Source organism: Phyllostomus discolor, chromosome 3 (genome assembly GCF_004126475.2).
Source record: "Phyllostomus discolor isolate MPI-MPIP mPhyDis1 chromosome 3, mPhyDis1.pri.v3, whole genome shotgun sequence".
Taxonomy (NCBI): domain Eukaryota; kingdom Metazoa; phylum Chordata; class Mammalia; order Chiroptera; family Phyllostomidae; genus Phyllostomus; species Phyllostomus discolor.
In genome coordinates, this window is record NC_040905.2 from 36204043 (window position 1) to 36221768 (window position 17726).

At 38.7% G+C, this 17726-nt stretch overlaps 1 protein-coding gene and 2 pseudogenes across 1 annotated transcript in view; all 3 read right to left on the reverse strand.

Annotated features, from left to right (window-relative positions):
• The window catches only part of DEPDC1B (DEP domain containing 1B), a 61795-nt gene that overhangs the window by 23390 nt on the left and 20679 nt on the right, over positions 1 to 17726 (reverse strand). The window contains exons 3-7 of the mRNA XM_028523626.2: positions 15513 to 15648; positions 12400 to 12527; positions 11709 to 11839; positions 9773 to 9820; positions 5104 to 5244 (exon numbers count right to left, since the gene is read on the reverse strand). Coding sequence (XP_028379427.1) covers positions 5104 to 5244; positions 9773 to 9820; positions 11709 to 11839; positions 12400 to 12527; positions 15513 to 15648 — 584 coding nt within the window. The remainder of the gene's footprint in view (positions 1 to 5103; positions 5245 to 9772; positions 9821 to 11708; positions 11840 to 12399; positions 12528 to 15512; positions 15649 to 17726) is intronic.
• LOC114506139 lies at positions 8914 to 9654 on the reverse strand (annotated as a pseudogene).
• LOC114506150 lies at positions 16636 to 17425 on the reverse strand (annotated as a pseudogene).

Here is a 17726-nt window from a genome sequence, read left to right on the forward strand (position 1 = left end):
CGCTACAACTAGGTCTGCAAACCAAGATACCTAATCTTGGTAATGTTTCCATTGGTGAGATAAAGGTAAAACAATGAAAAGATAATAAAAAATCCACCAAATCATCTGTGAGTTTTTTCAATCATGAAGCCATTTCATTATTTAGCTAGATTCAGGAATAGCAAGTAAATAAATAAATTAATACTCAAAGAAACCCAACTATTCCTTAAAATGGAAATAAATAAAGCCAAAAGCAATGAAAATTTATAATATTCTGTGCTACTAAAGGTTAGGTGACATTTTGGCTATAATAACCTGCCTGTGTCGCCCTCCTCCCATTCTCCAAGGTTACATCAGATTTCCATTTCCAAATCATAAAGAAAACAAATTTTCATTTTGGCAAAGTAAACCTAATCAGTCCACCAGCATCTGTAATGTTAACCATACTATTCCTTATGGGAGTTTCAATAAAGAAGTAAAATATGAAGACTTTTGAGAAGGCCTGGAATTTGCTCCCAGAAAGGCCGCTGGGACCATGTCTGTTCAGCCACAGAACAAGAGACTCAGGAAAGTTTCACTGTACTTTTCCAATAACCAAAGGGATAAAAAAATGTCACAATTTCATTTTCACTGAAAAGAGGTTTAAAAAAGAAGAGGTTTATGCTAAGCCAAAAGAATTCAGACCACACATCAATTGGTAAGAAAACCCTGCCTAAAGAAAGACACAGCAAGAGAAACTATTTCCCTAGCGGCTTTTAGACAAAGGCAAACAAGCTGCCTTTGTGACTTGCTTAAAAGTAGATATAGATTCACCCGTGCACAAGATGATGCCCTTTACTACCTGAAGGATGCCAATGCTTCGGCATATCTATGAGTTCTTTTGATTTTATGCTTAGAAAGTCCTTCATCCACCCCAATATCAAATAAATATCAACTATATTTTAGATTTGCATTTTTTACATTTAATTCTCTAGCCCAGCTGGAATTTATCCTGCTGAATGGTATGAGAAAGGCATGAAATTATTTCCCACAAATTTTTTCAATTATTCTAGTAATTGCCAGTATGCTTGTAAATAGCTTATGTATTTAGTTGTAGCCAGGGAATACCTAGGCATTTCCCTAAATTTCCACCTTTAAGGAGTACCTCAAGCCACTTAGCCAACAATCTCTACACAACAATAGTCATTACATTTGGAGGTGCTTCAATATCCTTACCTTGGCCTATCTGTACCTTCAAAAGCTCCAGCCATAAGCAAGCCCTGGGCCCTGAGAGCAGAGAGCACCAACAGCAAGAACTTTGGATTAACACGGGCAAGAGCCCTGTCTGGTCAAGAACACCACCTAGGCACTCTGCAAAACAAGAGCTGTTTTCCCCTTAGGAACCATCACTGGGTAAGGACCCCAAGGTAACTTGAAGGACATAAGTGCAAAGAGGTAACAAGGTGAGGGGGGAGCACATTGCCAAAGATTTCTTAGAAGTCACTAGACAAAGGAACCAAAGAGAAAACCTGACCTCATGGATATTTCTAGGTTAAAAACACAAGGGAGACCTCAACCTATTGATCAGATGATCTAGTCTACAATCAGTAGTGAATTTCAGTGGTATCTTCTAACTTAACATTTAGGAAGAAGGAACAACAAAGAGCTACTATCTCAGTCTTCCAGCCTACTAGCAAATACACCAGGGGTCTAGAGCTCAGCTGCCTACAGGAACAGACAAATGGAATAAATGAGCAAGGGAACTTGGCTTTCCAGTCTGAAAAGCAAAGGGAGGCCACTCGGCAAATTGCAATTCACGTCCCTGAAACAATAGCTCCTTCTAGTGGAGACATTACACAGCTGCAGCAGTTTGTGCCACTGAAAATGCAAGCCCACAACTGCCAGATCTTCCAGTTTTTTCTAAAGAAGCCAAAATTATAAATTCTTATGTGCATTTTTTGTTTCTTAGAGTTTGACAGTTCAATTTCTTTTAAAAACACACAGGTCAAACCAGATGTGTCTATGAGCCAGGTATGGCCCACAGAGCACTGGGTGGGAGCTCAAATTATAACATTATACATACAAATCCACAAGTCACCCAATTTTCTAAAGTGCTCTTCCCTGCTCCCATGCCCTACTGTGCTTCCCATCCACCTCCTCTTTCCTCAATATGCCAAAGTATTGCAAGTTACACAGATTCTAGGGTGTGTCCGCAGTGTGAGTAAATGATGCTATAGTACCTCATCCAACCCATTCAAGAGTCAGACAAATTATGACCTTAATACAAGGATCTTCATTTTTAAAACAAATATCAACTACTATGTAAATGAGCAGATCAAAAAACTGTGGTACATTTACACAAGGGAATACTATGCAGCAGAAAGGAACTCCGACACTTCTCGACAGCATGGATGGAACTGGAGAGCATTATACTAAGTGAAATAAGCCAGGCAATGAAAGACAAATACCATACAATCTCACCTGTAAGAGGAATCTAATCAACAAAACAAACAAATGAGCAAAACAGAGCCAGAGACAACAGAAATAAAGAACAACCTGACAGTGACGAGAGGGGAGAGGGATAATATGGGAAAGGGGGGGAAGGGGCAAGCCAAGGAACAAGAATAGAGGACTCGTGGGCATGGACAATGGGGGGGACTGACTCTGGGAGTTGGGGGGACAGGGAAGGGGAGAGCAATGGGGAAAACAGTGAGACAACTGTAAATGAACAATAATAATATATATAAGAGAAAATAAAGATAATTATTATTAATAGTTAGGTCAGACTGCTGAGTGAAATCACATCATTTTTTAAATTGTAAATAAAGAATGAGTCCTACATCTCCAAACATGCCTCTTTTATTTCCCTTTAACAACCCTTCAATGTCCTGTTTCATATACCAGTAATGACTGACTGCTCTCAGGTCACAGCTTTGGCACCAAGCTAGCATTATTTCATGCTAGAAGTAAAAGAATAGACCTCAAAAGAAATTTATTAACAGAACTGAAAATCATTTCCACTGAAAATGCTGTAGGGTTTTCAGCTTCTACACAAAACAGATTGATTACCTCCTTTAAAACATTTGTACCTAATGGCATTCTATTCCAAACAAAGTAAGTCAAAGACTTAAGGAAGGAGTTAACCCTACTGGGATTCAACCTACACATCTGCTTTGTCCATACATAGTTTCTAGATGCCGTCTTCTCCCATAGGCTCTAACAGGATTTCTCTATCAGATAATCTTTGTTAACCATACAAACAAATAATAGTCTTCCATAATCTAGAAGACTTTCTGCTTCTACATAAGGATGTGGTTTTCAGTGCAGAGTATCTCGAATGTATTCAAGCAGGAAGGGCTGGATCAGGGAAGGTTAGTACATGATGACCATCCACATACATTATTAGTCTGGTCTTGCTGATACCCAAGTGCAGGGAAATTCTCCATTCCATCTAGCCTTCTGCACACTAACCCCTCAACAGATGATATTTTAGAGGGCGGCTGACTCTGACATCAATTTGGAAATTATCAGCTTTAATTCCTAGCTGAGTTCAAAATGAAAATTGTGGTAAAATAGACCAGTGACACCTTAAATATAACTGATTCAAATTAGACTTCATTTTTAAAAGTTCCAAGTGCTTTCATTTCTAAAACAGATAATTGTACAATAAGACATTATAAAAATGGAAAACGAGGGGAAAAAATCTGAGAAGTGATTTTTAAGGCAATCTTTAGAATTCTTTCCCAGTAGCATAATGGCAGTCAAGTGGCTATAATGAAAATCTACTCAATCAGTCCACACACATATTAAATAACAGCAAGTATTCATCATCAGGCATGATATTCACAAGTACATAGGCTTCTGGTCCTCCTTGGCTGAAAACAAAACACCAAGAAGACCCAGTGGCCTCAAAACTCAGTAACAGAACTAATCCCTTTGTCTGTCCCCAATATTGGTCTCTCAGCCCTGACTGGCATAGCTCAGTGGATTGAGCGCGGGCTGCGAACCAAAGTGTTGCAGGTTCGCTTCCCAGTCAGGGTACATGCCTGGGTTGCAGGCCATGACCCCCAGCAACCACACATTGATGTTTCTCTCTGTCTCTGTCTCTGTCTCTCTCTCTCTCTCTCCTCTTCCCTCTCTAAAAATAAATAAATCTTTAAAAAAATAAAATATTAAAAAATAATAAAATAATACTAAAAAAATATTGGTCTCTCTAAAAACAAAACCCACTCTTATGTACATGATTTATAGTTGTCGTTTTTGTTCATTATAAGAAAACCTACAAAATCTTTAAAAAATTTAAAGTACCGTGCTACGAGATCAGTAAATTATTTACATATTGTTAATACATTGTTTAGATACTATAGCAGCACCCATACTTTCCAAGAAGAAAGAAAAACTGAAAGAAGAAAGGGAAGAGAAGAAAGGGAGAAGATTGCTAATTCTTACAAATTTACATAACATAGTATGGTACCCACACAAAAATTGAGTGATTAAACCAAATCTTCTGACAAGAAAACAACAGTACTTATTAGACAATCATAATGGCAAGAGGAAAATCTGATTTCCTAGAAGAAAAAACAATATCAGAAAGACCTACAGCAATAATGTTGAATTTTTGCTTTTACCATGTTTTTTAGGGTGTGGATTCTGAAGGATAAATCTTCATGAGGAACAGCAGCAAGTGTTAGAGACTGACGAAGTTATTCTATTTTACATGTCACAATTAACAAATAGTTCTACAAAAATCTGTTCCTGCTGTAAGAAGAAATTAGATTTCTAAATGAAACCACATCTCTCACGCCGGACAGTTCATGAAGTCACATTCGGAGCCGCAGATTTACTCATGAACAGTGTCAAATTTACATTCTTCTCCACCAATAAAGTCACACTTTTTTTGTACTAAAATGACATGCAACATATTGTTCTTTATTAAGAAATAACCAGTGGCCCTTGCTTTGAGTTTCCTAATATAGCTTAACCATCTTCTTTTCCTCCTTTGAAAGCAGGACACCAACTAGGCAAGTAACCCATCAGTTTTAACTTCAAACAGGCTTCTGCAAGTTTGGCTAATGGAAGTCTCACGACAGTGAAAATGAAATAGTCTGACATCAATGTATAGATGCTCATTATATTCCAACTTACCTAAAACACTCACAAAGGCATCAAAGAGATGAAAGGTAAGCAGAGGCTCTTTCAAGTGACCATAGTAATCCGCAATTGTTTTAAAGACATCTTTTTCAAATCCTAAATATGTAGGCTGCTTCAAATCTGAACAATTAGGCCCTGTTAAAAAAAGAAAGAGAATGAGATAGGAAGAGAAACATTAGCATGACAACCACCTCTAAGTATTAGTCTCTGTGCACAGTAAAGATCAGAAAAGATTTCATGGGGGAAATTGACATTAAATAAATTGCCATACATGTTGTTTACACAAATATGATTTATGTCTAAATTGAAATCTATTATGAAACAGTGAGAAAAATCACTGGCTTACTTCCATTTCTAAAAAATCCACTCTCTCTTTTATGCCCTTCTGAAAGGCATTTTTACTCAATGTAAAGAATGATAATTTTTCCTTGAAATATTCAGTATTTTCCTAGTCTTGTTACAGCTGACCCTGATGACAATTAGCTCACATGTGTAACACACAAGTCACAAGGATATTTTAAAGCTTTTCATTATTTTATCATTGCTAGATTATAAAATTCTAGAGTCAGAGTTGAGTGAAATAATCAATTTCTGCCTGTACACTATTTCAGACTGATAAGAATTTATACATTTTTTCTTAAACATATTCTGAGGAGATTTTACCTTGTGTCTTATAATTCATTCTGATCATAAAACTCTATTTAATCCCCAACGAACCATCAAAAGACAGTTAATCTCAAGCAGAGTCCTGTTGCAAGGCTAGAGTTACTGTAAGAAGCCTGGAACAACCTGGTCCCGGCCCTGCCCTGCGCCAGCAGCAGGGCAAAGATGCACTTGCACGTGGGACCAAAGAGGAGCAAGAAAGAAATGCTAAGCTCTCTACAGAGCTGGCAGCAAATGCCCCCAACAATCCACACAGAAACCGCAGACTTCAGTGCCACGTGGAGAGATGAGTGACAGCCCCGTGCCTTCAGAGACATGGCCAGTAGTCCCAGGAGGAACAGTTCAGCCAGCTTTCTCACTCTCCTTCACGGCACGGAGGAAAGGAGTCCGACTGCACCGGCCAGTTCTGGGCCAGAACCCAAAACTAAACAACTGTACCCACACAGATCTCCACCCCCAGAATAAAAGATGAAGCCAGTAAAAAACAAAAGGAAATTCAAACTATAGAACTGCTATAACCAAAGAGAAAGCATCAAACTGAAAAAGACAAGCACTCTGGGCCTTCACATTCCAAGGCCACTGAGACACTGTGCATGTGGCTTTTTGTTGGTCTCTCTAAAAATTTCTTACCTTTTAATAGTCTAGTATACTTCTTACAAAATAACTTAATTTGTTTGACTAAATAATAAAAATTTTGAAAGATCTCTATGTGTGGTACCACATTAACCTAGCAGCAAACAGCCACCATTGTCACCTGCTTCCTCCACTAAAATACTGCAGGTTTAGTCAATGGAAATACTGTCATTATTAGCATGATGTTCCCCAGCAAGCAATGCACACCACCTTGACTTCCTCTCTCCCAGAGTAAGTATGCAGTTCATTCTAAGCAACTGTACCCTTTTGTGAACACTTCATCACATACAAAAAAAAAAAGGTGGGGGGAGAGGGTACTACTACTGGTAGTTTTAGGGAAACTGGTAGTCTTAGGAAAACTGGTAGTTTTAGGGAAACTCACATACTGACCTCTGTAAGAAGAGGCTGTATTTCTAAGGTCTTTTATTTCTTAAGCATCTTGAATTTCAGAATATTTTTTTAACTAGTTTTTTTATAAACGTTATTCTGACAGACTTTGGAAGAGTTGTTTGTATCCATTTCTGATTGAATCCTTGCAGTCTACATGCACAAAGAACAAACCACAGTTAACCAGGCTTTATATATATTTAACGTCAGTCTTTCATTCCGTGGTCAACCATAAGGCTGATCAACAACAAAAGTACCCAGGCCGATGTGCACACGATCCACCATAAATGCAGACGGGCTTAAAGGAAAGAAGGAGGCAGCAGATTTACAGAAAAGAAGGTGCTGGGCCTTCAAAATATTATATAATCAGCCTATCCTTTCTGCTCCTTTTAGATGACTCTAAGGGAATCTAGACTCATTAAAAACAAAGAAGGGTAAGAAATAGGCCAGAATTTTAATAGACTCAAAATAAATTTGGGGGACCAATAAGAATTTAGGAAATTAATAATTTCATACAATTATTCAAAAGGCTGGCCTTGCCCTTTGACCACCTTTTCTTATTTGATACATAAGTATCTTTATGGATATACCAACCATCCACTGCACTTGATACATATGACACATGTCCCCGTTGCCAAGAATTTCCACCTAATATACCACCACCTGACACACATGGAGAAAACTACTAAGTTGCTCTTCCCATCTCTCTTCTCCATTCATAAGAAATTCCAATTATTCTAATCGTTCTGCAAAATTTTGTGATTTGATACATTTTCCTGGAGGGAAAACCATACTCTTCACTAAGTTTTGATCATCTGAAAATTCAACTATTCCTTAATAGTGTCAACAATAATATATATATATATATATGTATGTATACACACACACATTTTACAATATATTATAGCCTAGATTTGTTATTCTGGCTTCCTCTGTTCATTCCCTGCTGATCAACCACCAGATCCTAAGTTTGCCAGTAATTGAGAAATGGGTAATTTAACCTCCCATTTATACCTTCTATCTTGTCACTGCCAACTGTGGCCAAAGATATCATTTAAACTTAATTGATTTCAAATGACTGAGCAAGGAGAATAAAAATTACTGTCCCAAGGGAAAACCACAGAACTCTACATCAGAGAGGTTCCACGATATTAACCAAAAAGTTATGATAGTCTTAATAGTTAACACACAAAACTTTGGGGTTCACACAAACTTATTATACGGCTAGTCACATTCAGATCGATAGTATATAATCATTTTCTGTATATCACCACTGAGATCCCTCACAGCAAGCTAAATAGTTATTTTAGCTTCATTCTAATCAAGCAAAACTAACTACAGTTAAATAAATAATTCAGACTCTACTAATTCAAGACTTTGTACACCTGCCTCTGTACATACCAGTCTCACTCAAAAGGGATGAAAGAAACCACCTCTCAGTGGTGACCTGCAAGCGAGGCTGCAGAAGGCCCTGGAGACTAAACGTCACCACTATCAGTCAACAAAATCACTAGAATTCTTCTAATTAAAATCATCTGTTTGAGAAAATCCCCCCTAAAATAATATGAAGTGAGAAACTATAATCATTCATTGCTTCACAGTGCCTATGATATCCAATAAAGTGGATATCATACCTGTGAAAGGGATTTTTACGAAAAACCTCAGAGGGCCCACCCTGATTCAGGCATCTTCACCGTATCACTGAAACAGTTTCTCCTGTTTCTCTGCATGCAGGTCCTTCTCCCCCCAAACCATCCTGCATACCATTAGATTAGTCTTCTAAAACATTTCTCTCCTACTTAAACTATTACCCTGTATAAAGCCGATAGCAGACAGGATCCGTTAAGCAAATTGATGATGTAAATATAGGACGTATTTAGGAATAAATGTTTTAGGAATAAAAATAATCCACTAGAAAATAAAAGCACAAAATTCCTTTAAAAGCATTCTATAACTCAGCCCTTTCACCATGCGACAAATTTATCACTAAAAGTACAGCAATCTCCAAACAATTAACTACCAGTCTCACGGGTGTCAAATCAATGTTCAGGCCATCGAGCAAAAATATATTCCTTTTTTTTCTTATGTTTATCCTTATTTATTTGCTAATTTTAGAAGACCTCATTTTTGGCTAGACTCAGAGGTAAAAGCTGTCAGAGAGGACAGCCTACATCTCTTGGCAATTTGTTCCTGGTGTTTTTCTTTGGCCTCCTTCACCCTCTTAGCCAAAAGTTTAGCATACTCTGCAGCCTCTTCCTTATTTTTCTTAGAATGTTGCTTTTTCAGAGCAATGCACCGATGTTTGTGTTACAAGACACGTGGAGTAACAAGACACTGAATCTTAGGTGCTTTGGTTCTGGGTTTCTTACCATCCTTGTTTAGGGGCTTTCTCACAACATATTGGTGGACACCATATTCTTTAGAGAGGTTGAAAAGTTTGAGGATGCTGCTAGCTCTTTTGGGCCCCAGGAGACAAGGCACAGTAGTATCAGTGAGACCAGGACTGTCTTTCTCTCCCTTTTTTACAATGACCAAGTTGAGAACACTGAGATTGGCATCCACAATGCAACCCTGAACTGATTTGCACTTTCGCTCTCCAGTCCTCCTTGGTCTGTAACAGGAATGCCCCTTGCTCAGCAGCAGGCGGACACGGCCATGGGTCAAGACACCCTGCTCCATGGGGAAACCTTGTTGGTTGTTCCTACCACTGATTCGAACCACATAACCCTTCCACTGTTCACCCAGAGCATCAGCAGCAACTTCTGTGGTCATACACTTATAAAAAGTATGAAGTTTGCATTCACCATCCACTTCAATGAGTTTCTAACAGACAGGGGCTAGGAAAGAGATGTTCAAATTCATCTTGAAGCAGCCAACCACCTCCAAGGTGCCACAGAAAAGAGGACCAGCAAAAATATATTCTAATTCAGGGCATTAATTTCTGTTAATTTCATAAAACTGGCAGACAATTAGTACTTACAATTTGCCAAACACTTCATTGCTGACAGTACCCAGTGAGGAAGTTCTTCTGCAGAAAAAAAAAATAAAAAGGTATTTTAATCAATTGCATGTAACCCTAGGAATTATATATATACATTGCTGGTATCATAAGAATGTAGTACTTGCCCAAGTAATATGAAACATATCTGCCAATCACAAATCATCTATGTATTAGAACATTTAAAAGATGGAAATTTTTCTTTAGCAGCAGCATTTCATGTGCTTGTATAAATCATGCCTGCAAAATTCTCTAAGAACAAGATGAACTTTTCAAAGCTTTAGTGACAAGAAGTGTGATGGTTTCTTCCAGGGAAACAAACTAACAAATAAATCAATTATCCTAAGAATTGCATCAGGCAAAACAAAAATAGGAAAAGCAAAAATATTAGTCATCAAACACACCTGTGAAATCAGTTCACCAAACACTTAAATAAAAGGTGAAATCTCTATGTCCAAGGTCCAACATAGGTATCACATTATGTTTCAATTTTCAAAATGTTTTAAGGCAAAGTTCTACTGACATATTAATATAAGCCATTCATATTAGGACAGCTTTAAAATAACAACGGTTAGCACCGCTACAAAATACCCTAGATGAGCCACTTGGTAGAGTCTCTGCTTCCTTCTGGCCCTGCCACGGGCATCTGATGAGACGGGCCAGCACTCATGCTTCCACTTCCTCATCTTCACCTTCAGCAAAACTGCAGGCACTGGTTGAATTGTTAGAGCTAATGAGGCTGAGTCCTATGAAATGCTTTCTTCTTTCTTAAGAACTTACTTAATATGCCAAAAGATGACTGGTCATCTGACCGATGGCTAAAAATACTAACGTTTGCTGTACTTAGAGAATGTGAAAGGACTTCAGATGCATTTCAAAGGCCATAACCCCCTCATTCTATGTAACTTAATTTTACATGTGGTATTAACCAGACAACTCACAAATTCACAAATCTATTTCTATTTCCTGATGTCCTCCATTCTTGATACAAGGGCTATAGAAGGGGAAGCATTTCAGATTTCAAAAACAAATGCTGTGCTGGTCAGGAAACTTGGCCTTAAGCAAACTCTTCCCCTCTCACCACTGCTCAGGCCCCTTCTAGCACAGGGCTGTCTGCTGCCAGGAACCTCCAGCCTTAACTCTAACAGTAAATTATAAAACCCCAAATTACTGTGCCACCTTTCCACAGCCAAAGGTCATTCTAGTTCCAGCTAATTCCCAGCATCAAGGGTTGGAAGGGAAGGAAGAACCAACCAAACAGCCCATTCAGTTCTAGTCCCTCCCTTATCCAGGGGAAGGAGGTTGTAAAAGTCAGTGTGGAGATTCTGACTCCACTCCATATACAGCGACTATTTTTCCAAATCAAAAACCAGGATAGGTACCTACTAAATGTCTTTCTTTTTTCTGATTTGTAAACTGGCTTGGGGGAAAAAAGGCATTAAAAAAATTAAAATACCTTCAACATTTAAAAAGCTACCTTTATAAAAAAGAAAAAATAACATAAACCAAGAGTATCCTAGAAAAACTGATGCAGAAATACCATTACAAAAAGGTCAATGAGAACCTAAAATCAATCAGACCCCAGGGTCCACCTGAAAACTGACTCAAGCTCTCAGGTAGGTCTTAAACCTACTCACTTTTCAGGGATTTTTCAGAACCACTTAATGCCCAGTGTAGCAAACACTGAACTAGTCTCTGGATGGATTTTGCTGAGGTTTTCACTCCTGAATATTCATCATTCTATGACATTTCTTTAATCCGAGCGAGCACTTAGGTAAAAGGTATTAGGATGTGACAGGAGGCTATGTGTAATGAGGGGTAAATTTATTTAGGGTTTAGGGAAGTGTCAAGAAGAAGGTGATACAACTGTGCACCAACATACTGATCAACCAGAAACAAAATAGTTTTATGCACTTACTTGACTTGTCATCAAGGATAAGAACTCCCTGCTTGCTCACACTATATACATTATGTAAGATGAACTTGGACTTGACAAGTTTGACATCTAAAACTTCTTCTAAGGAATCTAGGCCAAGGATTTTCTGTAAACTAAAAAGATAAATATAATTACATTAACTAATTACTTTTTTAAAAATCATTATTTGCCAAAAAAACTGACACTGTAAAAAAATCAATCTTTAAAATGTGTTGTTTTTATGCATTTCACCCAATATTTCTGGGGCAAAAAAGCTAGAAACTGAGTATGATAGAACACATTTGAAAAATGTCATTTTGCCATTAACATATCCAATGATGAGAAACTGCTACATCTTTGTGAGAAAAAAAACTTGCTATAACATCATTAACTTTAATTACCTGTAGTACATCTAATATCTAAAAGACCAAATTTTCCATTATGTGTTTCCTTAAGAGTTCAGAGTTTCTAGAAAGTTTAAGAACTTTCAAATGTCTATTCTTAAGTATTTTATAAATAACATAGAAAATGCCCAGAATTTAATTAAATTGTGTTTAATAAGCAGCATAGCTGCAAATAATACAAAGTTAAGATTTTTATACATAAGTTCAGAAAATTAAATATGCCAAGGATAGTGGAAAAGCAAATTAGAAAAAAATCACAAAAAAGTCTCATTAATGTCAAGTGCACATACTATGATAACGTCATAGACTTCCATATCTCTTCCACATTGGCCTCTGTCAGCTGTCTGCGGTAGACAAGACGGCAAGCCGGCACCTCTCCAATAGCAATACTGTGACGCTTGTACCACATCTCAGAATTCTAATGGTGGGGAGGGGAGTAAAAAGAAAGAGAATAAATACTTCAATAGACAGTGGTAAAGCTTTATGAGATACTTCTTTAATTTGACTTAAAGTAATAGCAAATATAAACTAACTTTCTTTGTATGGACTGCAGAGAAATAAAGTATGACTCTTAAAACTCCGGTCGTATTGTTAGTGAACATCCAAGAACGGCAGATCAGCTATGACAAGAAGCACGACATTTCCTGTGGGAGTCCCAGACACTCAGTGAAGCAACAGTGAAATAAAATGTATTATTTCAAAATTAAGTAGAGGAATTCCTATCCAAATGCACACACTGTCCAAATTAAATGATTGTTTAAAATAAATTATATTAACTTCAAGAATTCTCTGTTTTTTGTAAGCAAAGATCAAACGAGTACAATGTTGAACAGCAGCCCCAGATGGCTGGCATCCGCAGCAGGCAGGTAAAACGAGGACTCCACAAGGACAGCAGGGAGCAAAACTAGAGCTCAGAAAGACACGCAGCAAAAAACGTTAATATCAATTCTCTCTGGATGTTATGAGTAATTTTTTCCTTTCGTCTCTGCTGCAAACAATTCTACTGAACACATTAATAATAGAAATAGCAGTTAAGTTACTGAGTCCCTGTGAGAACTCACTTCATTATCACAACGACCCTACCCCAGAGGGGTATACCATCCCAGTTCCACCGAAAAGAAACTGCAACACAAACCCAGTGAATGAAACAGAAACAAGCTCAATCCTAGTAAAGGAGGAGCCAAGATTCAACCCAACAGTGTGGCTCCAGAGCGCACACTCCTACTTTCCACATGGTACTGTCCCCTCAGCAAACGCAAGAAATAATTTTATGTATTTCATTTTATTTGACATAATTGCTAGGCAGAGGAGAAGATAGGACAAAACAAAAACCAAAACCAACTAGTAAAGTGGAGGCAGAGTCAGAAAGAGGAAAAGAAATAAACGAATAATGAACTCAAGTTCTTTAAGAAAGATGAACTATTTCTCTATTAACTATTAACCTCATCATTCTAAAACCTCTATCAAGGGAAAGAGGAATGGCTCTGCCATTCCTTCCTGGGACAATTCTCAAGAAGCAGCAGTGCAGGCTTTGACAGAATTATAATAAGCAGAGAGCTTCCAAAGTTCTACTACTTCACTTAAGGGGGAAGTATAAGAAAAAGCAAGACAAGAGTTATCAAAACAAATGCAGAGTCAGATGACCAGGAAAGTGGTACACTGGGTGGGGTGCGGGGCAATGGCCAATGAAACACTGCTCTACCACTTCAGGGCTCCTCAAAAATTTGAATCTGAAAATATAAGATAGAAGTCACTGTCATCAGTGCATTAAAGTGTGCTAATGAGCAGTTGGTTTTCCTTTCCCAGAGGTAATACCAGGAATATTACAACTTCACAGAAACACAGAATAGAAAAGGGAAGTTATATTGATGCCATAAATACACATTAATTTAACATGGAATTTTATCTCTTTTGTATAAACAACACTGGGTGACCTTATAATAAAAAAATGTCTGTTGACTAACAACCCTACTGACAGGGTCTACTGATGAGGTGTTTAAACATGAATGTGCAAAAAAATAATGTACCTATTTCATAGAGCTTATAATTTAATTTTCTCTGGATAGGGACTATCAAGTAGACCTTAACTAAGTACTCCTCATTAGGAATTAATTAAATAGTCCTCAAATACCTTTTGTGCTCTCTCTTTCAGAGTAGTTCCACTTTATTTCCTAATAATCTATTTTTGTATTGTATGCTTCACTAGATTATGAGCCATTTTAGAGCAAAACTGTATGGCATATCATTGTATCTGTAGAGCCTCATACAATACATGATTCACAACAGACACTTAATACATCTTCGTCGAGTGAACAATGACTTCCAAATATGGCCTCTCCTCCAAGCTCCAGGGCCGTTCTCTCCATCTGCTTATTAGACACTTCCATTTAACACAACCCAACTTTATCATCAAACACATTTCAAACCAAATTCATCACTGTCCCTGACTTATCTGCAAGCCCTTACAGAGTCTCCATTTCTGTCAACGGTGTCACTTTTTCTTGAATTATCTTTGATAAAACCTAAGTTGCTTAACTATTCTCTCCAAGATACAATACAACCTCATCAGGTAACTCTTTTCTTTTCATTACGCTGCCAAAAAATGTTTATATCAAATCTTTGCAAACAAAAGTATGAAATGGACATCAAGTCTTGTAAGACTAGGTTAACCAATTCCTAAAAACTGCTCTACAAAATTTTTCTCTGTATTTTATTTTTTAAGCATTATTTCAATCTTGATAGTCTTTCTGGGGATATTTCAAAGAAAAAGTTATGTCCCCCCAAAAGGAGTTCAATGAGCTTAGGTTTCAGAGGGGCAGGGAAGGAAGGAGAGCAAGAGAAACACCAACTGGTTTCCTCTCATATGCGCCCAACCAGGGATCGAACCCACAAACTAAGTATGTGCCCTGACCAAGAATGGAACCCACAACCTTTTGCTGTACAGGGTGATGCTCCAACTAACTGAGTCACCCACCTAGGCCTTCCTTCATTCATATTTTGTGTAGGACTCATTCCATAATACTCCACATCCCAACCTTCTCACTTTCAACTGGTCATAAAGTTCAGAAGCAGAAGACAAACAGGAAAAAGAGCAAAGTATAGAACAGAAAGGAAAAGGAGATAATAAGGGAGTTTTAACAAAAAACTGCTTGGTCTGAACTTCTGAAAACAGCTACCATATATTTGGTCAAAATGTCAATACATAAGAGCAAAAAAAAAATGCAAAGCCGAGTCTTTCTTTGTTACTGGTCTCTCAGCTACTGACAAGTAAGATATTGCTCTGACATACTTCCAGACCACAGTTCACAACGAGGCACTGACAGAGGGAACCAGGCTGGGCCTGGAGGTTCCCAGACCACTGCTCACTCTCCCGACCGCCGCCCCCAGCAGCAGTGACACTCACCATCACAAGCGGCCTCACTGGGATGTTCTCTTGTGAAGTGCTCGGTAGGGGGTCCGTCCACTGGGGAAATTTAACAGCATCCTTTTGGCATGGGGGCCGCTTTGGATATGGTTTCAGGGGTGAGGAAAGAGGAAATCTTAAAACCAAGAAGAAAACTTCCATTACTGTAGTCAGTGGAAGACACAGATATTTTAACACAGTCACTTCCTATATCCTTGAAAACTCATTTAACAGCAAATTCCATATAATAAATGAGTTTCTACTTAATCAAGTCATTATACAGGGCTAATTATACCCAACAGTACATAACTTTTAAAAAATATTCTTCATCATGCCCATCAAATAGCATTTATAAAGAAAAAATGTGACACATTTTCTATGAAGGTAGTAATGAGTTTATTACACAGATTAATCATTTTTAAACATACAAGCTCCAGAGGAACAACAGGATCTTTAAATATATACAAGTATTTCCATCCAATGAATGTTCGCCCTTACATCCAAAGAGATCTCTAAGCAGTTAAAAACATAAGAAAAATAAGAGGTACTACCTATGTGTCAACTGAGCAAACCAAACACACAAGAATGGAAGGGCAGATAAAGTGCTTCTCAGATAAGGTCAAGTTCAAGGAGTTCATCATGACCAAGCCCTTATTTTATGAAATGTTAAAGGGACTTATCTAAGGAAAAGAAGATAAAAAACATGGATAATGAAATGACAGCAAACTCACAATTATTAACAACCACACCTAAAACAAAACAAAAGAAACCAAGCAAACAACTAGAACAGAAACAGACCCACAGAAATGGAGAACACATGGAGGGTTAGCAACAGGGGAGTGGGAGGAGGGAAGAGGGGGAAAAGGTATGGAGAATGAGTAGAATTGATGGTAGGTAGAAAATAGACAGGGGGAGGGCAAGAATAGTATGGGAAATGTAGAAGCCAAAGAACTTATGACACGTGGACATGAACTAAAGGTGGGGAATGTAGGTGGGAGAGGGTGTGCAGGGTGGAGGAGAATGAAAGGGGGCGAGTAATGGGACAACTGTAATAGCACAATCAGTAAAATATATTTTTTTAAAAACCATGTCCTACAGGTCAGCGGAGCTGCTTCCGCCCATCCAAGCACACACCATACCCACCACCCCTCACCTTGCCATTATCCAAATTTAAGGTAACAGGAAAGCTTGCAATCCCAAACCTGGGTTAAACCTGGAAAACTGGCTTGTCACACACACACCTCGCCGCTAGGGGGCAATGCTGGTCCAGAGGCTCAGTGTTTCTAGTTTGTTGTAACAAGCCTGTACAACAAGCAGCAGGGCTGTATCAGGTAAACAAGAGCACAGGGGAATATGAGGGAAGAGCTCATAGAAAGCAGTCAAATGGAAATCAAAAGACCTTCCTCTTTCCGAATTCCCCTATCTTTATTTGTAGAGGCTATCCAATAATTTCTTTCATTACATTGCATATTTCTGAGTCTATCCCTGAGCTGCTCTGTTGTATTTGTCTCTACCAATTTTGTAGGCCCGAGCACTCTTAAGCACCAAGGGATGATCTGGATTAGGATCGAACAACAGAGAACAGATGGGCAAGAGTCCTTCAGAAAGTTAGTGCAGAAGACCACTGTGACCACAGAAAATCCAGACAAATGATGCCGTTACTGTTAATATCTGAATGATACATTCTTGTTGTAAATGCAGGCTTCAGTAGTTTGAAGGGGTAATCTGTTGGGAAATGAATTGACAAGAAAAATACTCCACCCTGACAAGGACTGTCCTTTGTCAACATTATTGCCCCCTGCGAAAGGAACCTATCTCCAGCAGGACTTGCAGAACACTGTGCTGGGCCGGGGGGGGGGGGCCTCCCGCACTAGGTCATCATGAAATTCCTTGTGGATTCTCTTCAAAGCCATCGTGGTAGGTGGTGGGACAGAGGTGGGGTTAGGGAAGGGACTGGGAAGAGGCACAGTGGCTCCCTTGGTGATCACAAGTCCATTGGAACCCACTGAGGGCCGAGGCTCCTGGACACCTGGTGGGGCCCCCTGGATGGGCCCCTCCTCCTCACCTCAAGGATGCTGCCTCCTCCTCCTCCTCCTGGGCCCTGGGGATCCCTGAATCCCTCTGGCGGGTGCAGAAGCCCAGGCCCGGGGCTGTCCCCTCTCAATGGGAGAGCATGAGGGACTGACTGCCTGCTGCAGGTGGACAGGGACATGT